This window comes from Aplidium turbinatum, chromosome 5, assembly GCF_918807975.1.
Source record: "Aplidium turbinatum chromosome 5, kaAplTurb1.1, whole genome shotgun sequence".
NCBI lineage: Eukaryota > Metazoa > Chordata > Ascidiacea > Aplousobranchia > Polyclinidae > Aplidium > Aplidium turbinatum.
Genome location: NC_137476.1, coordinates 27658525 through 27684876, shown reverse-complemented (window position 1 = coordinate 27684876; position 26352 = coordinate 27658525). Strand labels below are relative to the sequence as shown.

General features: G+C 38.1%; 1 protein-coding gene across 1 annotated transcript; it reads left to right on the top strand.

Annotated features, from left to right (window-relative positions):
• Positions 1 to 4008: 4008 nt before the first annotated feature.
• On the top strand, positions 4009 to 21835 carry LOC145770376 (mediator of RNA polymerase II transcription subunit 27-like). Its single transcript, XM_082582008.1, has 7 exons — positions 4009 to 4112; positions 9348 to 9541; positions 9947 to 10079; positions 11892 to 12040; positions 13224 to 13386; positions 14841 to 15008; positions 20094 to 21835. The coding sequence occupies exons 1-7, from the start codon at positions 4062 to 4064 to the stop codon at positions 20226 to 20228; spliced, it is 993 nt and encodes a 330-aa protein (XP_082438134.1). The 5' UTR covers positions 4009 to 4061; the 3' UTR covers positions 20229 to 21835.
• Positions 21836 to 26352: the final 4517 nt, after the last annotated feature.

Genomic DNA, 26352 nt, shown 5'->3' with positions numbered 1-26352 from the left:
GCTAACAACTTCTGCTATTTGCTTTTAGCCAAATTATAGGGCCTATAGCCTAGTGTAGGCCCACACAAATTATCCCGTGGACACATTTTATACTTTGCAGCAGATTGTGATGCTATGAATGTGAAATTTACCTTTCGTTTCTTGTTCAAGCTATTGCAATTATTCATCTGTCTCACATTTCGACTTTCATGGCTATAATAGCGGGAAAACGAACGAGTTGCCCAGCATTATCGCTACCGTATATCTCACCCTAAAATTGTTCCGGCGCCCCTCTATCTCAGGTTTGTAAACTGCCTACAACAAGCTTTAATGAGTCACTGGAAATAAGCTTAAATGATAGTTCCAACAATCATGAAACAGAACTTGCATAACCTACGTGAAGAAAGATTATTGTCTTGATTTTTCATAGTAGGCTATTCTGTGAAAATTTGAAATATACGCCAAACAAAATATTCCAAAGGAGCTCAAAAGCCACCACTCGCCAAGCCCAAACCGTACAATAATAGCCTACCATAGATACGCTAGCCAAGCTGGCAACCTTGATTGTTGATTGTGTCCATAAAGTCAGTAGAGCGTGACGATAATTCCACGATTGCTGAGTTGCATATCTATATGTAAGATATCTATGGTAGGAGTAGCCCTACCAGACCATCTAGCTCAGTGGTTCTTAAACTGGGGGGCGTGTGAAGCTCACAAGGGGGGCACAAGAAATTAAAAAAACTGTGCATGATTTACGACTAAACATGTCTTCAGAGGCTAGAAGTACAGCAGTATCTCCAACTCTACTATAGTACCATGCATGATAGCATAGCATGATACAATAGTATCATGCGTAAACTACTTTTTTACAGCTACCGCAAAATGACTTGAGACCTACCTTATTTTTAAAGAAAAACACAGGTTTATTTGTAATAACGCTTTTATTAAAAATAGTCACTTTTGTTAATATTTTGTCATATTGCCCTTGTTTTTGATAACCATTTGCAAGCGTTTGGGCATAGAGTCGCTTAAATTTCTAAAATAATCCGGTGTCATTTCCAGACACCACACTTTTTTCAGCTCTTCTTTAAGAGTATCCAGGTTAGGAGTTTTTTTTTTCGGCCATTGTTCTCTTCATTTTGTGCCAGCAATTTTCGATGGGATTTAAATCCGGGCTGTTGCCAGGCCATTCAAGAACATTTATTTGTTGGTGTTCAAGGAAGTTGTTACTTTTTTAGATTTGTGGCAGGGTGCACTATCATGCATGAACACCTCGGAGCCATGAATGTGGAAGAAATTCAGCATATGCTCCTCCAAAACTTGCATATAGAGATCAGCATTCATTTTTGTGTTTTTTGGAAGAAAGTGCAGGCCTCCCCTTCCCTTCTCTCCAGAAAAACTTCCCCACACCATGACTGACTGTGGGTGTTAACAGTCGGAACCGTATATCGAGGATCAAAACGATCAGATGACCTTGGACGCCGAACCGTAGTAGACTCCATCTTAAAGACCTGGAAGTTGTTCTCATCAGAGAACATTACTTTTCTCCATTGCTCAGTGGTCCAATGGGCATATTTCTTGGCAAATGCTAGCCGTTGTTTTTTCATCTGCTCATTGATAAGAGGCTTTTTGACAGCTTTACGGCTCGGAAGATCCAAGTCCTTTTGGAGGCGGTGCTGAACTTCCTCTGAATTCTCATCACCACTTTATTCTAATAAAATGCCCAAAGCAATTTTACAGTAACATTGTCTTGCTAATAGCCCATTGTGTACGTATTATACATCATAATTGATTTGAGTGAAACAATTGCCTTTTATGCAATACACAATGGTTTAATACTTATTGCAATTAAAAACGTGTGAAAATGATCGAGGTCTCAAGTCATTTTGCGGTAGCTGTAATTTTAGCATTTATTTAATTAAGTTTATTTTTGATTAATCAGTTTTATTGACATAATATGAGTGGGGAAAAAGAGAAAGTATGACGAAATTATCTGAAGTTTGGCTTTATAGATGCCATAATAAATGACCAAGTTGTACCACATTGCGTCGCATGTTTTTAAAATTTGAGCAACGACGGTTTGAGACCAACTCGTTCGCAGCGTTATCTTGAAAAAAAAAAACACCTTGCCTACCAAAGTAAACCTTTAGCTTATTCCCAAAGACTCTTTTACAAAAAGAAGATTGCAAGTAGCGAGTACTTTCGCCAATTGTCGTCGGCGGAAGTTGTAGAAGCGTTATTCGAAATTTGGCATCGTTGAGTTGGCCTACCTCGTGGACGTTATTGAACCCCTTAATAATTTAAATCTGTCCCTGCAGGGCAAGAATACTAATCGCATCAAAGACTATGGTGCCATCCATGCTTTCATAGCAAAACTGGGGCTGTGGCATCGTCGAGTTCAAAAAGGAAACGCAGCTTGATTTTCCAACCTTGATGCCGGAGAAAAACCAAATTGAACTGAAAGGTGAGCCTAAGTTCGAAGTGGATTGCCACCGTCAACTTTTGAAACAAGAAATTGAACGCTATTTTCCAGACTTGGGTGACACCGAACTTCCAGAATGGTAGATGACAAGGAATTCTTTTCGTCTAAATGAGGAAATTATTCCTGACAATTTACAAGAGGAATTCTTGAAGCAATGCCACTAACTGAGTTCTTGGCGAAATATGTGCACATTTACAAGAGTGTGGGTGCTGTGGCTGTACGCACGCTTCTTCCATGTTCATCCACTTACTTGTGCGAAAATGGTTTTTCTACTCTCGTGAACATAAAGACAAAATCTAGAAACAAACTTGAATGTGAAGCCGATCTGAGATGTGCATTATCTGCTACTAATCCCAAAATTAAACATTTGGTATCCAAAAAAAGTTACCGGTTACATCCTTCACATTAATGCAACTTACCTGAAAATGAATTGCTGTCCTAAATAATGTTTTTTTTTTGATTTTGAAACAAGGTGGGGCGCGAATGTTGTTCATCATCATCATAATCCATCGTCGGTTTGTTCCCCACTAGTGGGGGTGGCCGATTGTTTCCGCGCAGCAATTGTCTTAATCCCTTTTCTCCATTTCACCCTGTCCCTTGCATCTTCCTCCTTCAGTCCGACTTTTTTAAATTCATTCTTCACTTGTTGTTTCCACGTTCTTCTTGGATGACCGCGTTTCCTCTTCCCATCCACCTTTAGATCTAGTGCCTTTCTAAGAAAACTTCCTTCCTCCCTCCTTATCACATGTCCATACCATCTTACTCCATTTGCCCTTGCCAGTTGGTCTATGGTCTCTCTCATCTCTAGCATATCCAACAATTCTTCAGTCCTTTTTTCCTTTCTCGTTTTCACCCCACACATTGCTCTCACCATTGACCTTTCCGTTCTTCTCAGGATTGCCAGTTCACTCTCTCTCAATACCCATGTCTCGCTACCATATAGCATTGCAGGCCGCACACAGCTCCGATATACTTTTCCTTTCATCCTTAGTGAAAATTTTCTGCCATACAACATTTCCCCACATTCCCTGAACTTTGCCCAGCCCAATCTTGCCCTTGTTGTCACCGCTGCTTCACATCCACCACTTCCATTTATTTGATCACCCAGATAACAGAAGTCTGTCACTGTTTCGATGCCATGGCAGAACTCATCATCATGGCCTTCCACTTCATTCCTTCCTTTACTGCATTTCCCACAAACAAAACACTTCGCCAATCTTGTTGCGGCTCTCTTGACATTAGCACATCTTGCATGTACCCACTTTCCACATTCCTTGCATTGCATTGAATTTCTCATCACTCTCTTGCCACATATTCCACGAGAATTGTTAGAATTGTAAAAGGGAGGCATGCCTCAAAAAGTTTAAGAACCACTGATCTAGCTTATAAATGTTTTGCCGCCAAATTTGCTGAATTGTTTTTAGTCAAGATTTTCTATGTGAATTTGAAAATGTGTATGATCATAAGCGAAAAACAGTGATGAGTTTGACTGTGCTTTATGCATTAGCATATTATTTTATCTTAAACATTCAATGTTATATATTTTCAGGAATATTTTACAACTGTTCCCTATAGTTTTTAATGTTGCATTGCATTTGTAATGTCAGACATAATTGCACAAACCAGACAAAATATTTCCTACATATCTCAGGTGCGTAGCAAACACTATGCTTGGTTTAGTATCAGTTTTAATTATGGTTGGTTGGGTTGGTTGGTTTTGAATCTTTATCGTCGGACTGACAAAGCCTTGAGTAGTTATTCCTGGTAGTTTTGCATACTTCTAGAGGCTTTTGACGCAGGGCTGGCTACCGAGATTGGCAGAATGAAGTTTTCCAATTATTGAAGTGTTGTTGCCAAGGAATTGTTCCATTCACTAAGTGCCGCTGAATGGAGACTTCAAAGTCCTTAACGTGCGTTGCTCCAGGGCTGCGATTTTTTCTTTCTTGTCGAACGACCAAACTTTCTGCGTTTGTTTGTCGAATAGTAATATGACGTCACAAGAGTCAGATTATAAGCGTTTGGCCGCGAGTTACCGCACAAGTTGTGTGGTATCAGAGTCACTTAAGCTTTTAATCGCACGCTGGTTGAGTGATTGCAAAGGAGTATCAAGCGCTAAGTTATGTACCTACTGGACATGTATACATCCCTCGAAATTAGCTTGTATCTACGACGGCAAAAACATTGCCGTCGCTAAGTCAACAAACCTTGGATTACGGCGGCAATTGCCGTATGCTTTAACGTTTAATCAAACGAATTTTTATGCGCTTCTTCATCGCGTGTCACACGGCGGTAGCCCAGAGCATCACGCAAGCTATTTTATACGCTGACAATGCTCTTGTGAACTGTAAAAAGTTTGCAACCTTATAAATACCGGCCTGTTGTTACGCAAAAGTTATTTTTTCATCGAATGCTTATTGTTTACCGATGTCGTTGCGAATATAAATTATGGTGAAATAAGATACAGTTAAAAAGTAGAATTTACCTGCTATAGATTTTATCAAACAGAAGGAAAAGTTAGCGGGTATTTTGCAATATTTGTAAAGAACTTTATGACGGAAACAAATCGGAATTAGAAAAGCTACGGGTCAAGTTAAAAAATTAATACGAAATTCGATAAATGGTTCTTGGGCAGTAAAGTAATGCTTCCGATCATATGGCATCGCGCGTTCATGAACGGGCAGTTTTGCGTCTTCAAGTATTCTAGTGACGACGCGACAACCTCATCCTCCGATACAGCATCTGATAATTCCGATTCTGACAGCTAGTTCTTTATCAAACAGACTCGTGTTTGCTCGCAGTATCCCAATTGTGCCGAAATTATGTTAGTGTAAACGTAAATCGAGGCAATCATCTCGCAGTGAGCGCTAAATTTGTTACCGGTACCTGGTTGAACAATTAACGTTATTTTATGAGAATTCAATTCAACGTTGCTAGATGTCGAATTAATGTAAAACAAACGTAAATCTCTTCTTGGGCATTGATACGCAGGCATCAAAATTCGTTATTTTTGCATTGACTTCATGTCTGTAGACGTTGAATAAATGTAAAATGATGATTTTTGCTGTCTGGGTAGCCTACGCAATATAACCCTCCAGGAAATTTAAATCGATTTGTGCTGTTAACTTACTTTAAAGGTAACCCAAAATTAACTTACTTTTCCTCCCTGAGTTATTTAAGGTGAATTAACGTAACAGCGTGCGTATCGCTACTTTTGGTATTATTACATCACAACAAATCAAAAAATGCGGTCGTGATAGACTACTCTAGTATATTTTTCGCTTCTCGTTTTTTCGATTCAACGTCTGCAGACGTTGAATCAATGTAAAAACGACGGGTTTTGCTAGCTAGGTTGGGTGCTTTTGTGAATGCAAGTGCAAAATCGCCCATTACGTAATCACAGAAACCCTTTTAGTGGAAGGAAGTCGAGTTGCAACCGTGTTTATCTGTCTACTATTCTTTATTCACATTGCAAAAAAATTCTCTATTTTTGGAACAACAAGTGCATAAGTCAGACATAAATACAAACTTGCATAGACGTTGACAAGTAAAAGTAGCCTACTTCGAAGAAAGTTAGAAACTCGTTGTGTCGAATAGCACGAAACGTGTGTTGCGAAATGTTTGATGCCAGGCGTTGGAACTTCGATCAAAGCATTCTACCGCTGTGTTCAAAATGGCGGCGCTGACGCCTTGGGAGTTTCTCGTGTGAAGCGTCGCTTTTAGACCTTGCTTTGAAGAACCTGGCGAAGGAAAGTTTACGTAAGTCAACACTCTTACGCTTGCACCACGTGATGCTCCCCTCTCCCCGATTGTTCTCGACCTGACGATGTTTAGTCCTCTCTCATTTTTTTTCCTTTTTATTTTCAATTTTTTTTCGTTTTTTTTTTTCCGCAAGGCACGGCGTTTGTCGAATAGTGATGGCGCGTGTCGAGTGACCTCGTCACCGAAAAAGGCAAAAATCGCAGCCCTGCGTTGCTCAAGTGCACACCCCGAGAGTTCAACTTGCGCCGCATGATCTTCAGCCGGGCGGGGCAGCACTAAAAGGCGGAAACGCGGAAATAAGCCGGGCGTGAAATGGCGTATTGTCCGCAGAAGTAGCGCTTTAACACTGATGTAGAAAATGCGGAAATACGATCTTGGCATCCATATTGTTTAACATAGCGATAACTCCATCATGAAAGAATGAAATGTTGCAACATTTGCATTTTGCTTCTAAAAAATAAGAATGCAGTTCTAAATGACAATTTTGTGAATATGCTTTATGACAAAAAGCAAATATATATATGAGATTTCATAATTGTATATATATATATTTTTATTTGGTTGAGTTTTTTGCTTACTCAAAAGCCAACCTAATGTGACGCATTTGAAAGTGTTGTTTCTCATACTAAATTAAAGTCGTTGTTTAACTTCTACTTGTACTTTACTATCGTTTCAACTTTACAAAATGTCTTCTCTTGAGCTGTTGACAGTTTTCCGCGCTTATTTCCGCCTTTTAGTGTTGTCCAGCCGGGCGCGTAACCACTGAGCTAACGGGCAGGCGGACAATTAAAGTGCTTTGTGTGTATCAGTAGGTTATATATTAGGTGCTCTTTCACAGTTCACCCTGTTGGTCAACTCAACTCGATGATGACGTCATCATACGTCATTGGAATGGCAATTATAAAGGAGGAAGTACGGGGTGGAAATGCACTGAAAAATACCTGAAGGAAATTGTATCCCATTTATTCATTTGTTGTTCAAGTTCAACAAATTTGCTATCGTTAGAAAGCATAAGCATAGATCTAACCAACTAAGTTAATACCAAGTCCTAAAATACTACTAGCTCCATCTGGTGGCCACCTAAACTTGACCAAGTTCAAACCATTATAAAAAGTTAACTTTAAATGATAAAAACATTAAAGACAGCCAATTAAAAGAACATGTTACTGTGTATTGAAGTACTTACTTTCATGTTTATATCTTATTTAATATGCAAGCAATCGTTGTTCGAAGACAGCCCCCAACGAAGCTTTCGCCCAATGCATTTCAATGGCGAATCGATTGTCTTTCAGGATTTGCCCTGCGTGATCGCGATAATTAATTGTCTCTCATTTATTCATTTCTTGCTCAATTTCAACAGATTTGCTATCGTTGGAAAGCACAAGCATAGATCTAACCAACTAAGTTAATACCAAGTCCCAAAATACTACTAGCTCCATCTGGTGGCCACCTAAACTTGACCAAATTCAAACCATCACCAAAAATTTATTTTAAACGATAAACAATCTAAATCAAATCCAATTGAAAGAACATGTTACTGTGCATTGAAGTACTAACTTTCATGTTTATATCTTATTCAATATACAAGCAATCGTTGTTCGAAAACAGCCCCCCAACGAAGCTTTTGCCTAATGCATTTCAATGGCGAATCGATCGTCTTTCAGGCTTCGCCCTGAGTGATCGCAATAATTAATGCATTGGGCGAAAGCTTAGTCTGAACCCATAGTCGAAACCGGCCGGATGGGTCATGATGATAATGTAAACGATTTTGCCCACAATTTTGTATGCACTTTTTATTAAAATACACATTGTGAAATCGCAAAGTCTCATTTCTGTAATAAAAACAGCAGCAAGACAAAAAAATTTGTTTAGTATACTTCTTACTTATGTACCCCATCCTGAATTTTATCTGCAGGCTGCAGCTCTAGTTTGAAGTTTGAACATGCGAGTGGGCGATTAAATTTCGGGTCCACGTCTTTTAGGTGCTAGTCAAATAAGCGCGCACACTGTGGCGCTCGTTCATTTAGGTGCTATTCCTAGTAAAGTTTGCAGATTGTATCAGCTCAGCTTTGGCAAAACCTAGTCCGGGTTTGATGGAAAACTAAGTTACTCTTCACTAAAGTCTACCACCCGCTTGAATATAGGCTACGGTATATTCTAGTAGATCACTCTGTACTCTCAATCTGCGCTATTGATCGACTAACCGCAACACTAACCTTAACCTCGGACCCCCAATTCCAACAAACATCAGTTTGTTTTTGTATTTTTTAGTGATATACTACTTGGCAGATGACATAACACCAATGCAAAGCCAAAACATTCCATAAAATGCACTGTTTTTTTTATCTTAAGTCAACAAAATTTTTTGGGGTAAAAAAATACACCTCAATAATAATTTACACAAACATTTGGGGGTCTGCTACTATTCGGTGAGTCCGATTCGGTGAGTCCGATTCGGTGAGTCCGATTCGGTGAGTCTGATTTGGTGAGTTCCTAACCCCTAACCCTAAAACGGCAATGATAATTAGGCTACGGTACCCGATAATTTAAAAAAAAAATTGAAAAAATCCCCCGTTAAGGGATCGGATTCACCGAATCGGACTCACCGAAACGGGCCATTCCGAACATTTGAGGTCCCAGTCTTTGTTGCATCTAGTAGCCTCACAATATAACATTAAAACATTCATGCTACCTATCAGTATCACTAAAATTCAGCATAAACCTTTAATAAACTCCTCCGAACCTTTTTTTGCACCCTTTGCTGGCCATATTTACTCTATTTAACATATCTCTTCTTTGTCAAATCCAATCTTGTTCCTCTACCCCTCAAACTAATCACCAGAGACCACTTCAACAGACACTAAAAAGGTTGAGTGAATATCTACTCATTTTAGATGTGAGATAATAAGTGTTTTTTTACCCCAATAACCCCACTATTTTTTTTACCCCACTCGACTATAAATGTTTTAATTTTTATCTTCACAAGAATAATTTTATTATCTTGGTTTCCTTAGATAGGAGATTATGTAATCTTGATTCTCTCTGTATGGTATTTGTCTGATTGAATAATTAAGCCTAGTCTGAAGCTTTAAATTGAAGCAAATGCCAAAATTATTAATCATTTCAGGCAATTTCTGCAACACAGCAGCTGAGATCAACTGTTACGAATGTTTTCACACTTTTGTGTGAGGGAGTTAAACCAGATGAAGATCAAGATTCAAAAGCTGAAACTATTGAAACTGTTGGTAGTGTGACAAAGGATTCAAAAAAATTTTTGCATCGCTTTCAGGAGTATTTGCAAGCTGTAAATCAAAATTATAAGTAAGTAGCCTATTAACATTGCTGAGTAAAATATGTTACAATGTTATTCATTTAACTATGTATATATCTTAAGAGAGTTTCTTTGTTATAAAACATGTTCATGCTCCTCAGCTTTAGAATTATATCAAGGTTCTTTCCACTGACCAATTTCTTCCTACTCGCACATGATGCACTAAAAGCTGAACTGGTGTTGTGATAAACTAGCAAATTCTTTATGATTGTATAAAAAACTTCCTGCTTATTATTTAGAAGTATTAAAGCACCATAACAATTTATTTCCTTTTTCTTAATGTCAATACCGTAAGTAGTTTGTTGAAAGATGAAATGTGTTTTATATAATAAAGAAGCAAAAACTCTAAGTTCAAGTGGAAGGCTGAATCAAGATTAATACTTTTTTTTTATCAGTGAAGTGGAAAAATTTTGTAACTGCATGATCACCACTGCTGACTTTCCTGTTCTTGGGCCATCTGGAATTCTTAGTCAAGATTCTGTTCTAGACAAATCGTCACTGTATCGAGATGCGTCTTTAACATACCAGGTAAGAAGCTCAACAGTGAGACATGATGGTTAGAAAGTTGTATTTCCTAAAGTTTGTTTAATTCTTTTATATTTGTATCAACTGTGTTGCTCAACTGCATACAAGAGTTGAAAGTCTGTTGCTTGTTATTGTTGTGTAATTATGATGTACTTTTTTGAATACCAAACTACTTACAGTACCGTACACTCAGCTTCGGAATGGCCCGTTTCGATGAGTCCGATTCGGAGAGTTCCCTATTCGGAGACAGCCTTTTTCGGAGAGTTCCCTATTCGGAGATTTTTTGAAATTTTTTTGAAAATTATTGGGTACCGTAGCCTAATTATCATTGCCGCTGTTACATCGTTTTAACGTCGCTAAACGTTCAAATCGTGCAGAAAAAAATAGAAATAAAATGTTTGAACAATTAAATGAAAATTCGTCGGTATCGTTGCCTAATTTAGTAATTATCATTGCCGCTTTTACATCGTTTTAACGTCGCTAAACGTTCAAATCGTGCAGAAAACAAATCGAAATAAAATTTTTGAACAATTACATGAAAATTCGTCGGTACCGTAGCCTAATTATCATTGCCGCTGTTACATCGTTTTAACGTCGCTAAACGTTCAAATCGTGCAGAAAACAAATAGAAATAACATGTTTGAAGAATTAAATGAAAATTCGTCGGTACCGTAGCCTAATTATCATTGCCGCTGTTACATCGTTTTAACGTCGCTAAACGTTCAAATCGTGCAGAAAACAAATAGAAATAACATGTTTGAAGAATTAAATGAAAATTCGTCGGTACCGTAGCCTAATTATCATTGCCGCTGTTACATCGTTTTAACGTCGCTAAACGTTGAAATCGTGCAGAAAAAAATAGAAATAAAATGTTTGAAGAATTGAATGAAAATTCGTCGGTATCGTAGCCTAATTATCATTGCCGCTGTTACATCGTTTTAACGTCGCTAAACGTTGAAATCGTGCAGAAAAAAATAGAAATAAAATGTTTGAACAATTAAATGAAAATTCGTCGGTATCGTAGCCTAATTATCATTGCCGCTTTTACATCGTTTTAACGTCGCTAAACGTTGAAATCGTGCAGAAAAAATAGAAATAAAATGTTTGAACAATTAAATGAAAATTCGTTGGTACCGTAGCCTAATTATCATTGCCGCTTTTACATCGTTTTAACGTCGCTAAACGTTGAAATCGTGCAGAAAAAATAGAAATAAAATGTTTGAACAATTAAATGAAAATTCGTTGGTACCGTAGCCTAATTATCATTGCCGCTTTTACATCGTTTTAACGTCGCTAAACGTTCAAATCGTGCAGAAAAAATAGAAATAAAAAACAAACATTTTATTTCTATTTTTTTCTGCACGATTTGAACGTTTAGCGACGTTAAAACGATGTAAAAGCGGCAATGATAATTAGGCTACGGTTCCCGATAATTTTCAAAAAAAATTTCAAAAAATCTCCGAATAGGGAACTCTCCGAAAAAGGCTGTCTCCGAATAGGGAACTCTCCGAATCGGACTCACCGAATAGTAGCAGACCCACTCAGCTTACCTCAAAGATATTAAATTTTATAGATTTGATATATTATAATAGCTCTTTTGGTATTTGTGATGGATTGAGATCCCTCAAATTTGTATTGTTTTAAGTGTGTCCCGTTATTGGGGAGTGGTACCCTTTCGACTATATCATTTTTCATTTCTCATGATTATGAACAGTACGCTGCTCTAGAGAGAAATTCCTATGGCCCTCTGCGGAAGTGTGTCCTTACTCCTTAGCATTTATTTGAACATTTGTACAGTTTTTCTTTCTTGTTTAGTGGAACCAAAAGCTGCATGAGTATGCCCAGATTGCATCCAGTCTCATGCAAACAAACCCGATAAAAAAATCTCAACAGCAAAGTGGACCCCATCTTCTGGCAAGAAGAAGACGCCCTTTGCCTGTTAAATTCAACACCACCAACCGCCAGTGAGTAGACTACTTGTACACACAGTACCTTGTCATCATTAATAACCTAGTTTGCATAAAAAAAAATTATCAACATGCAACTGTTAAACTCTTTAACCTCCCCCGCCCAATATTGAAAATCAACACATTTTACACCTTTTCAAGGCTTTTGCTCTAATTATTCTAAAAAAAGCAAGAATAACCACTCCACTTTCGCCTCCACAGATTATACACTTGCTTGATTTGCATAAATTTTTACCATTCCTAAAATTGCCTTTGATCTAACTGCGTATAAGTTTTTAGTGGCAAGACATTGTATGATCCAATACTATAAACGCGATTACAAAATACTGAAAGTAAATTTAGATAGGATAGATTTCATTAGGGAATCTTACTTCAAATTTCAAAATAAAAAGTATTTTTGTACAGTACAGGGATTCATAGTATAAGGATCGCCAACTCAGCTGGATATCTGACAACCGGAGTGTAAAAGTGTTGCCAGATATTTAATTTTTTAGAAATAACATTATTTTGGCATTTTTAAAGTAGTGGTCGCCCAAAACTTGCCTGTTACTAATCTAAAGCAATTTTATTATTCACTTATCAAACTATTATATTTTTTGCAAATATAACCTTTCTTTCAAAGTTTTATTTAAATTTTATGCAGAAATTCACATTCTTATTGCAAAGTAAAACAACCACAAACTACTTTCTCAATCTTGTGCAACTTTAAACTTCAGGTTAGTTTTAAATGGACAAACTTTGGGCAACCACTACTTTTAAAAATGCCAAAAAAAATAGTTTTTCTAAAAATTGAAAAAATATCTGGCAACACTTTTACCCTCCGCTTGTCAGATATACAGCCGAGTTGGCGATCCCTATACTATGAATCCTTGTTACAGTATTATACATTAGGAAGAACGTATGCAACTAAATTTTTAAATGACTTAAGAAAGGTACTTTTAAAAAATTCCACAGGGGTTGCAAAAGTTAAAACATTCATTTTTTTTTAATTATTTTATTTTGCAAAGTAAACCAAATTGAATGACATACATTTATAATAGAATTGCACCGATGTGTAAGCGTAGTGCATTGTGACAATGTGACAGTCTTTCATTAGGAACCAACAGAGTTTGAATTTTCAAACACCACAAAAATAAGGTTTTGTGGCTTCACACTGCTATTAATGAAAATATTTATACAGGCATGTGGAAGGCATTGTTCAGTTATGCACAGGTCAACTTAAGCAAGATGCCTCGCTCAAAGTAATTCTTTGTGCTGGTGAGATGAGAGCACTTCAGTTGACTGTTAAGCGTGTTTTCAATGCTATTATCGTACTGAGGAGTCTTTATTTAGAGAAAGTTTTGGTGAGAACATGTTTAATTTAAATACATTCATCAATTGCATAAAAATTTAGCGAAATGTTACTGTTTGCCATTTAATAGCTCGCTAACAAAATGGTTAGAATTTTCGGGAAAGTGTTGGACGTGGTTTGAATGATGCGATCGGTATGCCACCACAGCCGAAGTGTAAGTCTGGCTTTTCCATATTAATGCACGCTTATTTGCATTAACACTGTGTATGCAGGTCAAGATTCAAAAATGATTTGAACATTAATCATTACAAATGGATAAAATTAAATTGTAAAATACTGCAAAAAGTATTCTTGACCATTGACCATAAACAATGGCGCTATGCTTATTCAGAGATTTAATTTTGTTATAGCAGCCTGTAAGTGATAACTCCAAACAGTGCAAGTACAGCAGCAGACACAAGTAATAACCAGGCTTGACTGTTCCGGTTGAATTCATTGCATCATCGCGGCATTGGTGTGATGACATACGAATCGCGTCATAATGTCATGGTTCTGAGCTCAGAACATGTTTTAAAAACTGACCTTTTTTCATCTTCAATGATAAAATTAGATCATAGAAATTCTCTTACAACCAATTGTCTGAAATTCAACTGTGGGCCTGTGGGGAACGTCACAACAGCAACGTAGAAATCACAATAATGTGCTCAACTAGTGCTAAAAGAAACGAGGCAGACCACCACGACGATGACATGACAAGTTGACAACATCCAGGCATGGACCGAACTCAATTTGGCGACGCTGGACGAGCTAGCTCAAAACCGTGACTCATGGGGGCAGATGATCCGTGTTGATGCGCAGTCTGCTTCCATCGGAGATGGCGACTAAACATAGTCGTGCCAAATATCAAAACGCGAAAAATTTGGAGTTGTTTTTTTTTTCAGCAGACAATGGCTCGTACTGCAATACATATTTTCAAAATTACTTAATTGTACATTTTTTTTCTGAGGATGCGCGAAGCATCAATGCAACAATGAAAACAATATATATTATATAATGGTCTCGCTTTTTGCGGTTGCTCTAACGGGCTGCACCAAGACCGTCTTTAAAAGTCGGTATTGGCTGTACGATTTGGCTAGCATACTGAAAAAACTTTTCATTCAAATCAAATGCAACTTCTGCTTTTTGAGATTGTTTTTGTTGTGCTCGTTGATACGCTCAATTGTTTCAGTTTGACCCATTCTTAAGTGAACCTTTTTGTTTTGAACAGAACACAGAAGTACAGTTTCTCTCTTTGTGTGCCTGAAACTTAGCTTATAACGTTATTTTTCAATGGTTCTGCGCGAAAACGGCGTGGCATAAAACGTAGAGAGTCAAACGTTTTAGCGCAGGTGCCCAAGTGTCAACTTAGTCGTCGCGTTTCTTCACCTGTTGGAAAGAGCTTGGAGTTTTTGATGTTTTGTATTTATTGAAATATCCGTTTTTTTGAATATCTACCTTTGTGTTCAGGTTCGAGGTTTGGATGAGGATATATGTGATGACAATGGCAAAGTTGATTTATTCACGCCATCACAATTTGAATGCATGAAGAAAATAAGCGACCACGCCACCTCGGCATTGTTGGAGTACAGTTCGTGTTATCCTGGTCAAGTTGAAGTGCCCTTACGATACATACTGGTAAACAATAAGCAGCACTATGATGTCAATGAATGTTATCCCAGTTGTCAAATCATTTCTTTTCAACATTTTTTTTTTCAATGTGGAAAAGAACTGATTTGTTGCTGGGCTACGCTTAGTACACAGTTATTTCGTATAGTACATAGTACACAGTTATACACATTTATTAGTATATACACAAAGATTTCGCAACGTTGCGTTTTTGCTGGTCAATGCTAAGTTATATTCTGCTAGCATGATTTGTGGTTACTTTTATTAAATTATAATGCCATTTCAAAACGGCAATAGATTGATCATATAGTTTTATCTGTCACTTTAACAAGAAATACTGGATTTCCTTTACCACTCTTTTTCTTTTGAAATCATTGGGTGGTTACAAGAGTAGGTGCTCACTGCCTTCCTACAATCCCTCCTCTGTCTGCCTCAATCATACTTGCAATTGTTTCTTGTTGTTTTTTGATTTATTGACTTGAGTTAGTGAGTTGGGATAAAACCTTGATTTTGTATAAACTTATAATGGCTTTAAGAACGATAACTTAAATCCGTGGTATACATTGGCATTCCTTTAGCTTGCTATTTCAATAATGAAATGAAACCCAACACAATGGCAAATAGTCTCCAGAAACCACGGCTCCCGGTACGCGACAAAGGCGACAATCAGAGATTAAACGTCTCGGTCATCAGGCGGGCTACGTGACGTAGAACAGTGAAAGAATGCAAATTCAACGTTGCTTAATTTAGCTAGCCAAGTTACAAAATTCATCACAATTATAATCAAGAGGGAAATTGACCCGCCGGAACATTGGGTTTCTCTGTTTAATTCAGTTTTCAAAAAACTATTTTCCGAAGTCGTAGGCTGTGTAAGCTACAGTTTACTATTTTTGATTATTCCCTGGTGAGTGTTTTTTGTCGTATCTAAGCTTTCGCCCGGTGGTTGAAGATTTAGATTAAGTGGACGGGTAGGCAAGGAAGCTTTTACCACTCGACAATGCAGCCGCCAGCCGGGTGAGGTTTGTTTACATACACCTCAAATCAGCATTTCGCACGGATCAACAATGATGTTAGCAATATGTTTTTCGACAGGCGATTGTGCAGTAGCAAGAATTAACAGCCATAGGTGATGCTACATATTAGTACTGTACAGTGTACAATCCGCTGCCGAGAAACATATATTTGATTGGATAGTAGTTGCAAGTAGGCTACGAGATGTCAGAAATGTTTTGAGAAGAACGCTCACAATATCAGGTTCATGTAACACTCCATCTGCTGCAGCTACCTACAGATTACAAACAAACACACCGTTATAGTTAGCGAATCACGATTTCTCGCTGCTCTAGTGAGTAGGTTTCTCAGCCTTGTGCTGTCAGATAGAACGTTCCTTTCTTATACTTAGTCATGTTAGCAATATACCGAAGCTAATTGAGAAAGTTTCTAGTAAAACAGCCTGTAAGGGCTTTAAGAGGCTTGTAACTGCATTTGATGTAATTCGCTCGGCTTGGCATTGGGCACTGTTTGTAGTACAGTATTAATATCGTAGGCTATTTATTGTTTGATTGCAATTAAACATGTTTTCCCAAACTAATTTTGTGCTATAGCATTGACTTGGTCGCGTCGCTGTGATGTCACATCCTGTGCTGAGTGGTTATTCATCGAGCCTGTAGCGCACCCAGCATGGGGCTAAGGGGGCTCAAGCCCCCCCCAAACCCGCCACTAAAAATGAAGTTTTTGTATGTTCCTCATTTAGCCTATACATTTTGCTTACAGGTTAGGTATGAATAAGACACAACAATACAACAGGGCTGAGCATTATAACAATATATTTTACATATTTAACTTAAAAATAGTTTTAACAGTTGAACATTTTCGGTTTAACTTAAGCCCTCATCAGGAATCTGAAAATATTTATAAAAATGCAATAAATTTCAACTTCTTGAAGGTAAAATTACATTAGGAAAAGGCAACTACATAAATAACTACCTACGAAAAAACTTGCTCCACGGGGAAGGTGATACATCAAGTAGGCTAAATGTTGAAGAGAATGGACTTGACCAGCAAATAATTGTTTGTTTAAATTTGAGTTATAGCGTTTGATTAACAGTGCTTCCTACATTTTGGTGTCAAATTGGGATTTGTCTTTGCGTAAAATTTTAAATGAGTCGGCAGAGAATTTTCGATCAGAGCAAAAAGAACATTCCATGATATGGTCTTTGATGGCACTTTTCTTTAACTCCCTATAAAGTTCAGATGCTCCTGTACTCTCGTGGTCAAATGTCTGGTGGACATACGTACCGATGTACCGTACGGTACGTGACGTACGTCAATGCCGAATCACACGGACATGTAAAACTGTTTACGACGTTTGAGCAGAGAGACGAAGGCGTCTGGGACTTTAGTTGAAAATACGAACTAAATTTGAATGTTTTGTAAGTAGAAAAAACGTCCACATCAAATTTATTGTTTACAAATTTAGTGTTTTGTTTCAAAGTGTTTTCGTGCTAGTTGTTGTTTTCGCACTTATTTGTGTTGGCAAACGAAAATCTAATTCTATTTTGTTTTTGTCATACATGACGAAAACGTCGAGATCTATAAAAGATTGCAAGAGTGGACGTAGGGATGAGGAAGCTGATGGTGCTAGTAGCATGGGGTTCACTAGGCCAACTTATAATCTGATTGAGAGAACGAATCCTGATGTATCGGCAACCGGTGGGTTGTGGGCTGTGAGCAGTGGCGTAGCCAAGGGGGGGGGGGGGACTTCAACACCCCCCTTTGGCACGCGTGTTACGTCACGATATTGAGAATGATGCTTTCAGTTTCTTTATGTCTTTAAAACAAAGTTTGCCTAATTTTAAGCGAAACTGCATTAAAAGAGCGAGTTTTGCCGATACCAAACATTCAAATATCTCAGCCAGGAATTAGCAACAAGAAAACATAGAGACTTAGTTTTATTTCGAAAAAATGCCGAAGAAAACATGATCTTATCCTTTTGCTATGCCACCAGACAGCACCATTTTACAGGAATATTTATACCCACATTGTTGTTGAAAATGTTCTCAGAATGCACCAATTCAAAGTAATTTTTCAAAATTTTCTGCGGGAGGCCCCCCAGACTCCCCGCCGCTGGGTGTCGTCTTAGGCGAACACGACGTCGGGCTTCGCCCGCCGGCCGTCAAACCCTTCCCCCCCTTCAAAATTCCTGGCTACACTACTGGCTGTGAGTGCCTTTAAATATTAATCAAGGGATGGGTATTGGCCTATTGTCGCAAATCACTCGGCCGACATCTCTGAATTAGCCCCCCCCAAACTTTTTTTCTGGGTGCGCTACTGCATCGAGCAATGTAAACCAATCCATTTCGTTTGCTGTAGTTCGCGAAACAGCTTGTCAAATGTCATTGTACAAACAGTTGTTATGCAGTCAGATATTATGTAAAAAACATTTTTCTTTGTTTTCAATCATTTTATCCATGTTTCAAGCGACAAAGAACAATATCAAGTTGAGTTAAAATTAACGTTCAGAATATGGCAACTTAGTACTTAGATCTATTTGCAGGTTTGCTAGAGCCCAAAATGTAGATTAGTAAATTCATGTTCAGTAAACGTTTCGAAAACTCTTCTGTCTTCATCTTCAGTGCTATAAGTGTAAATTTATGCTGTTTTTTCAACAACTTATACTCGATCATGTTTGAGACCATAAATATTGAGAACTTCGCAATAGCACATGGTTAAGGAACTGTGTTCCGAAAGCAAGTGCAATTCGCTATTATCAGAGTCCACAGCGAACTCACAGCATCGTGCTAAAGCAGGTCGTTAGTATCTACATTGTGAAATAGAGAACTCCCTTTTACTTGTGGGATCATTATCGGGTTCTTTGTAATGAAATTTGATTGTTAAAGTTAAATTTAAAATCTCAAAAGAACCACGTGATGTGTTATTTTTATAAAAGAAAACTGGGCAAGGAATATGGACCACTCGTTAAAGGCATTTGCAATATAGACGAAATGTATAAACCAAGAAATGATAGGGATAGACCTAAGTGAGGTGAAGGTTTTATGATAGATGCTTCAAGAAATCGTTGAATAAGAACATATTTTGGCAAAGAGGTGACTTTACACAACCATAGACAGATAAAACCAAGCAACCACAGGGCATTTAACATATTACATTAAAGTAATCATAAACTACGAACGTTTTCGGCCATACACATGTTAGCCCTTTTCAAGTACCGTAACGAAAAATAACTGATTTTACATCTACATTGAAAATAAATAACTGATCTACACTATGAATTGAAAACGAAATGCATAAGAATGAAACGGCAAAGCAGGGGAGAAAGGCACATCACATGGCGGTTAATTCCGCGAGGCAAAAAGCGCATCATATGACGAATTAAGAAAAGACGTTAAGCAGATAGGAAGCGCCTGCGGCAAACAACTGTGTATTGAGGCGAGGATTGCAGGATTTGCAGGGTGTTCCACTAAGACTAAGAGTATCTTGTTTCCCATTAACAAGCACCGGAATGGCATCTTGCAGAGTTGATTGTTTCCGCTTGTGGTGATGTTCTCTTTGCGTTTAAACACAGTGGATTTGTTAGTAGACCTACAACACTGTGCGTATAACATAACAGTTGCTTACAAAACAGTTCAGTAAAGTCTTAGTAGAAAAATTTATTTGTTCATCTTTTTGGGTCGATTGCATTATGTTCTTGGGGTGGTCTTGTAGCCTAGTCTTGATTGTGTTATTCTTTTAAATATATCGTTATGTTTTTTGTGACTGGTGAGTAAATCAAAATTAGGCTACCACAGAGCACAGAAAAAACACAAGATGTAAAAATACGACCATCATTTATTTGCTTTCATGTTCCATCCCACAACTCAAAAGAGACTAGCTAATGAACATGTATTCTGTTCACTTTAGATGTCTCGTTTTCTGAAGTTCTGTGTTGATTTGATTTGCTTATCTTGGTTTAAATAGCAAGTAAGTCAGTATTACATGTAGGCTACCCAGTATTTTGTGATTCATAAGTTTCTCGTGAGAGGTAATAATACAGAGTAGAAACTTAAAATGGATGTATGTTTGTATCTGTTTCAGATTTGGCTTCAAAGCTACAAGACTCTATTCGTCGAGAAATGCAGTGTTTGTGGAAAGCACCTATTTGCAGGTTTACCACCCTTGTGGAGAGATTTTAGAAGTGCCATTGCTTGCCACGATACCTGCAGACCGTAGAAGATGATTTTTGTCAACGTTTTACTGTTTGGCTTTGTAATGGCAACTGTACAAGAGAAGACAATCTAGATATCTAAAGTGATTGTTATCAATCCAAAGGAAAAGTTGCAGCATGGAGCTTGTAAAAAATATACTTTTTGCTTTCTGAAGAGTATATACTAAGCTTATATGCAGACGATAATGAGCAACAAGACGGTATTTATCATGACCTGTATCAAAACTTATACAGACTTTCGGTTGTATACCCAAAACAAGCTCTAATCGAGTATATGAAAACTGATTTCAAGTACACAAAAGCAGGAACTGCTAACAATAGATAACACTAGTCAACATTTTTTTTTTTTATGAGATTTTTTAACGGATTCTGTGTGAGTTTGGAATGCTATAAGGTACGCAAGGTTTCAGGAGCAATGGATTTAAGGGTGGAAATGTTTTCTGAACTCTAAAGCTATGAACATATTGCAATAGGCTATTCTAAAATAGATTCATTGCTCATTTAACTACTAACAATTAAATTGAGCCATTTCAATGTTTACAAAAATGTGAGGTGAAATGTGTTTCAAAATATTGCTAAAAGACTACACGACACTAAATAAACCTTGAAAAAAATTATTGAATCCTTCTGTGGTCAATGGTCATAAAAAAGCTTGTTTGAAACGTAACTTCAATTTTAAACCAAAACTTGTCGGTCAAATCTTTACGGAAATCCAGTTTTGATTTTATAAACTTGGGAAGATACAAAATAGAAGGCTTCATAACCCAAAATGTTTCCTCAAGTGCATCACTAATTACAACTTGCAAGTCAAGCTAAGCACTTTACATACTGGCTATCACATGCTGGCGTACAGCTATCTCCACAATAGCTTTTTGATTGCACTAGGTGGGCCTACTTTTTCATGGGTAGAAGTATCATTTTGAACATGTCTTAACCGGCAACACTGTCAGCATTGAACTGCTTATGATCTCTAACCACATTATTTATTTTCACTATTTTGCTGTCAAGGGTACACTCCTGATGGAATATCAATTCATCACCGCGCTTAATACATTGGTCGAAAAATGTGCTTAACTTTGTGTTGTTTGTTTAAAAATAAAATATACTAAATCTTAATTTGAAAAAATCTAGAGCTTGCAGAAAATACTAAGGTCAGATTCGGAATCAGCGCCCCCAAGTTATGTAAGAACAAGTGTTGGTATAAATACAGTAAAAACTTTGTTGACCTGTGTTATGAAATTATCAGCTTTAATATTCGCACACACCCAATGAAATGTACGAGAACCACTCTGATGGCTTCCCCATGTCGTGAAAGTCTTGAGAATTTTTCATCATACATAGGCTAATTGCCGTTTAATTGCGGTCAGTTAGCAGTGGTTGAGTGCTGCTGGAGCTTCGCTTCATCACCTCTCCCCTGGAAATCCTAAAAGGACCTGGCAACACCGGAAGTAATGAAAAATTTTGTAATTGATGAAAATTAAAGCTAAAGTTCAATCATGGCTTCTAGTTGAAAGCCTAGTAAAGTTCTGGAATTTATAAAATATTCACTTTACCGCTGCTAATTAATAGTGACCGTTCATCCATGCTTTGCGAAATAAACTTTTTCTATTTTTTCTGGTGTTGATTCATAACTCAAGACAGAATTATGTACGGTAGCTGTTTTATAGCAAGAGGTGGCCAGCCATCAACGATTGCAAATTTATTTTTTCCTTAGCCTACATAAGCCGTAGGACTATAACTTATTTATTTAAGGCTAACGCTCAAATGTGAGAACTCATTTTATTTCAAGTTAAATCGCTTAATTATCGTACAAAAAAGAAAGCAAATTGCAAGACACATGTAGGCTATGAAGTAGAATTTGTGTAATTGGTCAATTCGTGCAGTGCTGCGTTAAAGGGGGCCCACGACTTTTGGGTTTCAATAGCAACATGTTTAGGTTAAGCGCCCACTCAAGATGAAGTGGTGTTGGTTCGGCTCTCGGAGTGTGCGCTTTACACATTTCTGGACTGTTTTCCATTCAGCGACACTTAATTAATTGAATCATTATCCTCTGACTGGGAATGCTTCTTGCAGAGTTTAATCCCCTGGTTTAATCCTTACAGTTTCGCATACTTGTAGAGGCTTTGAATCACTGACGCAGGCCCGGTCACCGAGATTGACAGAGTTGAAGTTTCCGATTGTTGAAGTCTTGTTGCCAGGAAATTATTCCATCCATTAGATGCTGCTGAATGGAGAGCAATCCATAATGTGCGTTGCTCAAGCGCACACCCCTAGAGTCGAACCAGCGCCGCTTGGTCTTGAAGCTTCTTCGTTCCAGAAGCCACGCCCTAACCAACTGAGGCTATCGGGGCGGTAACAACTTCGTGGATGAAATAATTCCTCAGCAACAACTATCACATTATCACAAACTTCACTCTGCCAATCTTAGTAGCCTAACCGGCCCTGCGTCAAAATTCTCTACAAGTAGGCCTATGCGAAACTACCAGGAATAATTTATCAGAGGCTTTATCAGACCGAGGGTAAAGATTCAAAAAACTGCAAGCTAGCTACTGCTTTAGCCTTTCGTTCTGAGCAAAGAAAAAGCTGTGACTTGATTGGTGGTGTTAGGAGTATGGTTACATTGGTTAGGTCAATGTTTGTGGTTTGGTGCAGTGGGAGTGGTTAATTTTAGCATGCATGTTCTTCGCTCGAAGTAGCCTATTCTCTGGTATCGTATTCTTCCTGATCGGCGATGATAAGAGTGTGGTTTGATAATGTTTTTTCGTAAATTGCTTGGTGCAAAAGTCACTTGTAGTAGCCTAAATTACTGATTCGGATGAAACAGTTGTAAAACAGAAAAAGCACCATTGTAGGCCTACGGTGTTAGTTTCAGCATGCATGTTCTTTGCTCTCACTAGCCTATTCTTTTCGATCGCAAAGTTAGGAGTGTGGTTCGGTCGTTCGGACCATGTTTTTTTTCGTAAATTGTTTGATGCAGAGTCACTTGTAGCCCACTGTGACATGATTGATAGACTTGTGTTTGCTATTACTTACATTTGTGTTATTTTCTTTACTAGTTAGGATATCTTCGTGCAATCTTTTTTTTCTGATTTTTGTCAGATTTGCGAAATTGGACTGGTTTTGTTGTTTTGAGTGGCGGGTTTTGTACCAGTTGATTTCGTTTCGTTTCAAACCAAATTTTACAAAATCAATATGCCTACCATTTCTAGGTAAAAATCTTGATTTTTGACGTTAACTTGTGCAAAATTTTAATTTTGAAGTTTATTTCAACTTATAGCCTACATCAGTGCCGGTCGGTATTTCGGGCCCTGTGCGGAATATGCTTTGCGGGCCCCAATGACAATGATCCAATTCAGTAGCGTAGCTAGGTATTTTGAAAGGGGAGGGGAGTTTTGACGGCGTGTTCGCCGAAGGCGACACCCAGAGGCGGAAGGTCTGGGGGGCCTCCCCCAGCAAATTTTAAAACATTATTTTGAATTTGGTGCATTCTGAGAGCATGTTCCACAAAAATGTGGGTATGAATATTACTTTAAAATGGTGCTGTCCGGTGACATAGCAAAAGGATAAGATCATGTTTTCTTAGGCATTTTTCGGAAATAAAGCTGAGTCTCTATGTTTTCTTGTTGCTAATTCCTGGCTGAGATATTTGAATCGAATTGAATTTTTTCCATTGGAAATAACAAAAATTACTGCACTTTCTGAGTAAATTGCGGGCCCCCCAATTTGCGGGCCCTGCGCGATCGCACGGTTTGCACACCCCAAAAACCGGCACTGCCTACATAATCGAGCTATTTTTTGTGGCAATTGCCCTGGACATATAGGCTAGAAACAATATCTGGCAACTTTGCTAATTTGTCATTTGCAAATTTTGTCTCCACATTGAAGCGGTAGCCACTCAAGTCGAAATTCTGCCACTGCGAATGACTACAATGCAACCGCCAACCAATCAGAACATGTTATAAGAGGCTACCGTTCAATTGTGACCCTTCTAGCACTCATCCAGAGTGTTAATGCTTGTTTTGATTGAACTTTATTTGGTAATTACAGAAGAAAAAGAGCAATAGCAGTGGTGGGAATCGAACCCGCGTCAATGAAATGACTACTTTCTAGCCCTAACCCCTAAGCCAACCAGCTGACAAAAATCCATCACTTAATTTGCTTTCTATCATCTTCCTTTCGCCATTTTTTACGTCACTTAAACCGTAGCTTATGATTGGTTGGCGGTTTCATTCTAGTCAAGTTTAGTGGCAGAATTTCGACTTGTTAAAGTGGCTACCCATTGAAGCGATATTGGTAGCATAGTTGACAGAGTTGCCAGCTCCACGGTTTTATCACGAAATTGTGCTGGTTTTGTTTCTGAGTTACGGGAAGAATTCAGCAGTCACCGGTTGCTGGCCAAGTTATTTGGATTGCGTATGACTTCATGGTTTTTCATTAAAAGTGGTTTGCTTACATTTCACGGAATCATAGGCAAAGCTAATTTCATGCAAAGTTTTCTTCTAGTTTCATTTTGCATTTGTTTAGGATAGTGTAGTTATAACCAGTGGTGCCACTCCTAGTGTTTTTCCACTAAATCTAGTGTTTTTGGGTTGCATCTAGTTTTCTAGTGTTTTTTTTTTGCTATCTAGTGTTTTTTTAGCGATTTACCGCTATGTCGGTGTGCATATGTTTGGACAGTGTTCAAAGTAGCCCCACCTATTTTTGTTTGGCTGCATCAATGTGGTTGCAGTGCTTTTCAAAGTGGACTCGAGTTTTTTGTCTAGTTACACCCACGTGACCCAGTGCAGTGCCGGTCTTAGGGTTTTTCGGCCCCTGTGCGGAATATGCTTTTGCGAGCCCCAATGACAATAATCCAATTGAGTGGCGTAGCTAGGTACCTTGAAAGGGGAGGGGCGGCGTGATCGCCAAAGACGACAACCAGCGGCGGGGGGTCTGAGGGCCCCCCCCCAGAAAATTTTGAAAAATTACTTTGAATTTGGGACATTCTGAGAGCATGTTCAACAAAAATTTAGGTATGAATATTACTGTGAAATGGTGCTGTCCGGTGGCATAGCAAAAGGATAAGATCATGTTTTCTTTGGTGGCATTTTTCGGAAATAAAGCTATGTCTCTACAGTATGTTGAGTCTGGATGCAACCTATTTCGTCCCCTGAAATCGTGTAACAAAATTAAATTTCGACTTATTTCGTCCCCTGAAAAGATCGAGAAATTTTGAAATGTTTGCGGCAACTCCGATCAGCGATTTCGGCTATATCGTTTTTTTTTCTCGATCTTTTCAGGGTACGAAATATTCAGGCGACGAAATAGGTTGAATTCGTTGAGTCTCTATGTTTTCTTGTTGCGAATTCCTTTGCTGAATTCACTTGTTGAATTTTTCCTTTGAAAATGACAAAATTACTGCATTTTCTGAGTAAATTGCGACCCCCCTAATTTGCGGGCCCTGTGCGATCGCACGGTTTGCACATCCCAAAGACCGGCACTGCCCAGTGATCACCAAATTTGAGATATTTAGCATAAATACTTTAAAAAATACACACAAATGACTGTGAAAAGTGTTCAAAGTAGACTAAAGTAGGTAGCGTACCGGTAGTCTACCACAGGGCTTGCATTTCGTCGGCTTACATTTGATGAGTGTGGAGGGCTTAGACTACGCTACCTCAGAGATGATTGTGACTAATATTGCGTTTTTGACAATATATTTGCAAAGGCCAAATTTGGGAAAATTTTGTTCGCCTCCCCCAAAATATTTTACTCTCCTACGGCTATGACTTCATGGCTCTCACTTTCAAGGAAATTCAGTTGTACTTTGAAATTTTAAGGACTTTTAGCACTCACTAACGCCATTGGCTGTCATTTTTGTACATTATGCATGTAAATGATCGTGTATTTATGATACTAGTGTTTTTTTTGGGGAATCTAGTGTTTTTTTCAGTTAAATCTAGTACTTTTCCATGACAAGAGAGTGGCAACAGTGGTTATAAGTTATGACTAACCATGAACTAACCAAGCTCAGAATACTCATAAAGAAGCTTTGACGAAGGTGGCCTAATGGGGCAAGGCAAGTGGGTTAAACACAGCAAACTTTTTTACAAGGTTAGAGTAATCTACTACTGTAATTGCATTTTGGTA

Bases quoted from the DNA above. Each gene is read 5' to 3' on its own strand.
- LOC145770376 (XM_082582008.1), top strand. From the start codon at position 4,062: ATGTCAGACATAATTGCACAAACCAGACAAAATATTTCCTACATATCT. The intron at 9,542-9,946 runs GTAAGTAGCCTA...TTTTTTTATCAG, and splicing joins GCTGTAAATCAAAATTATAA to TGAAGTGGAAAAATTTTGTA. The intron at 13,387-14,840 runs GTGAGAACATGT...CTTTGTGTTCAG, and splicing joins TTTATTTAGAGAAAGTTTTG to GTTCGAGGTTTGGATGAGGA.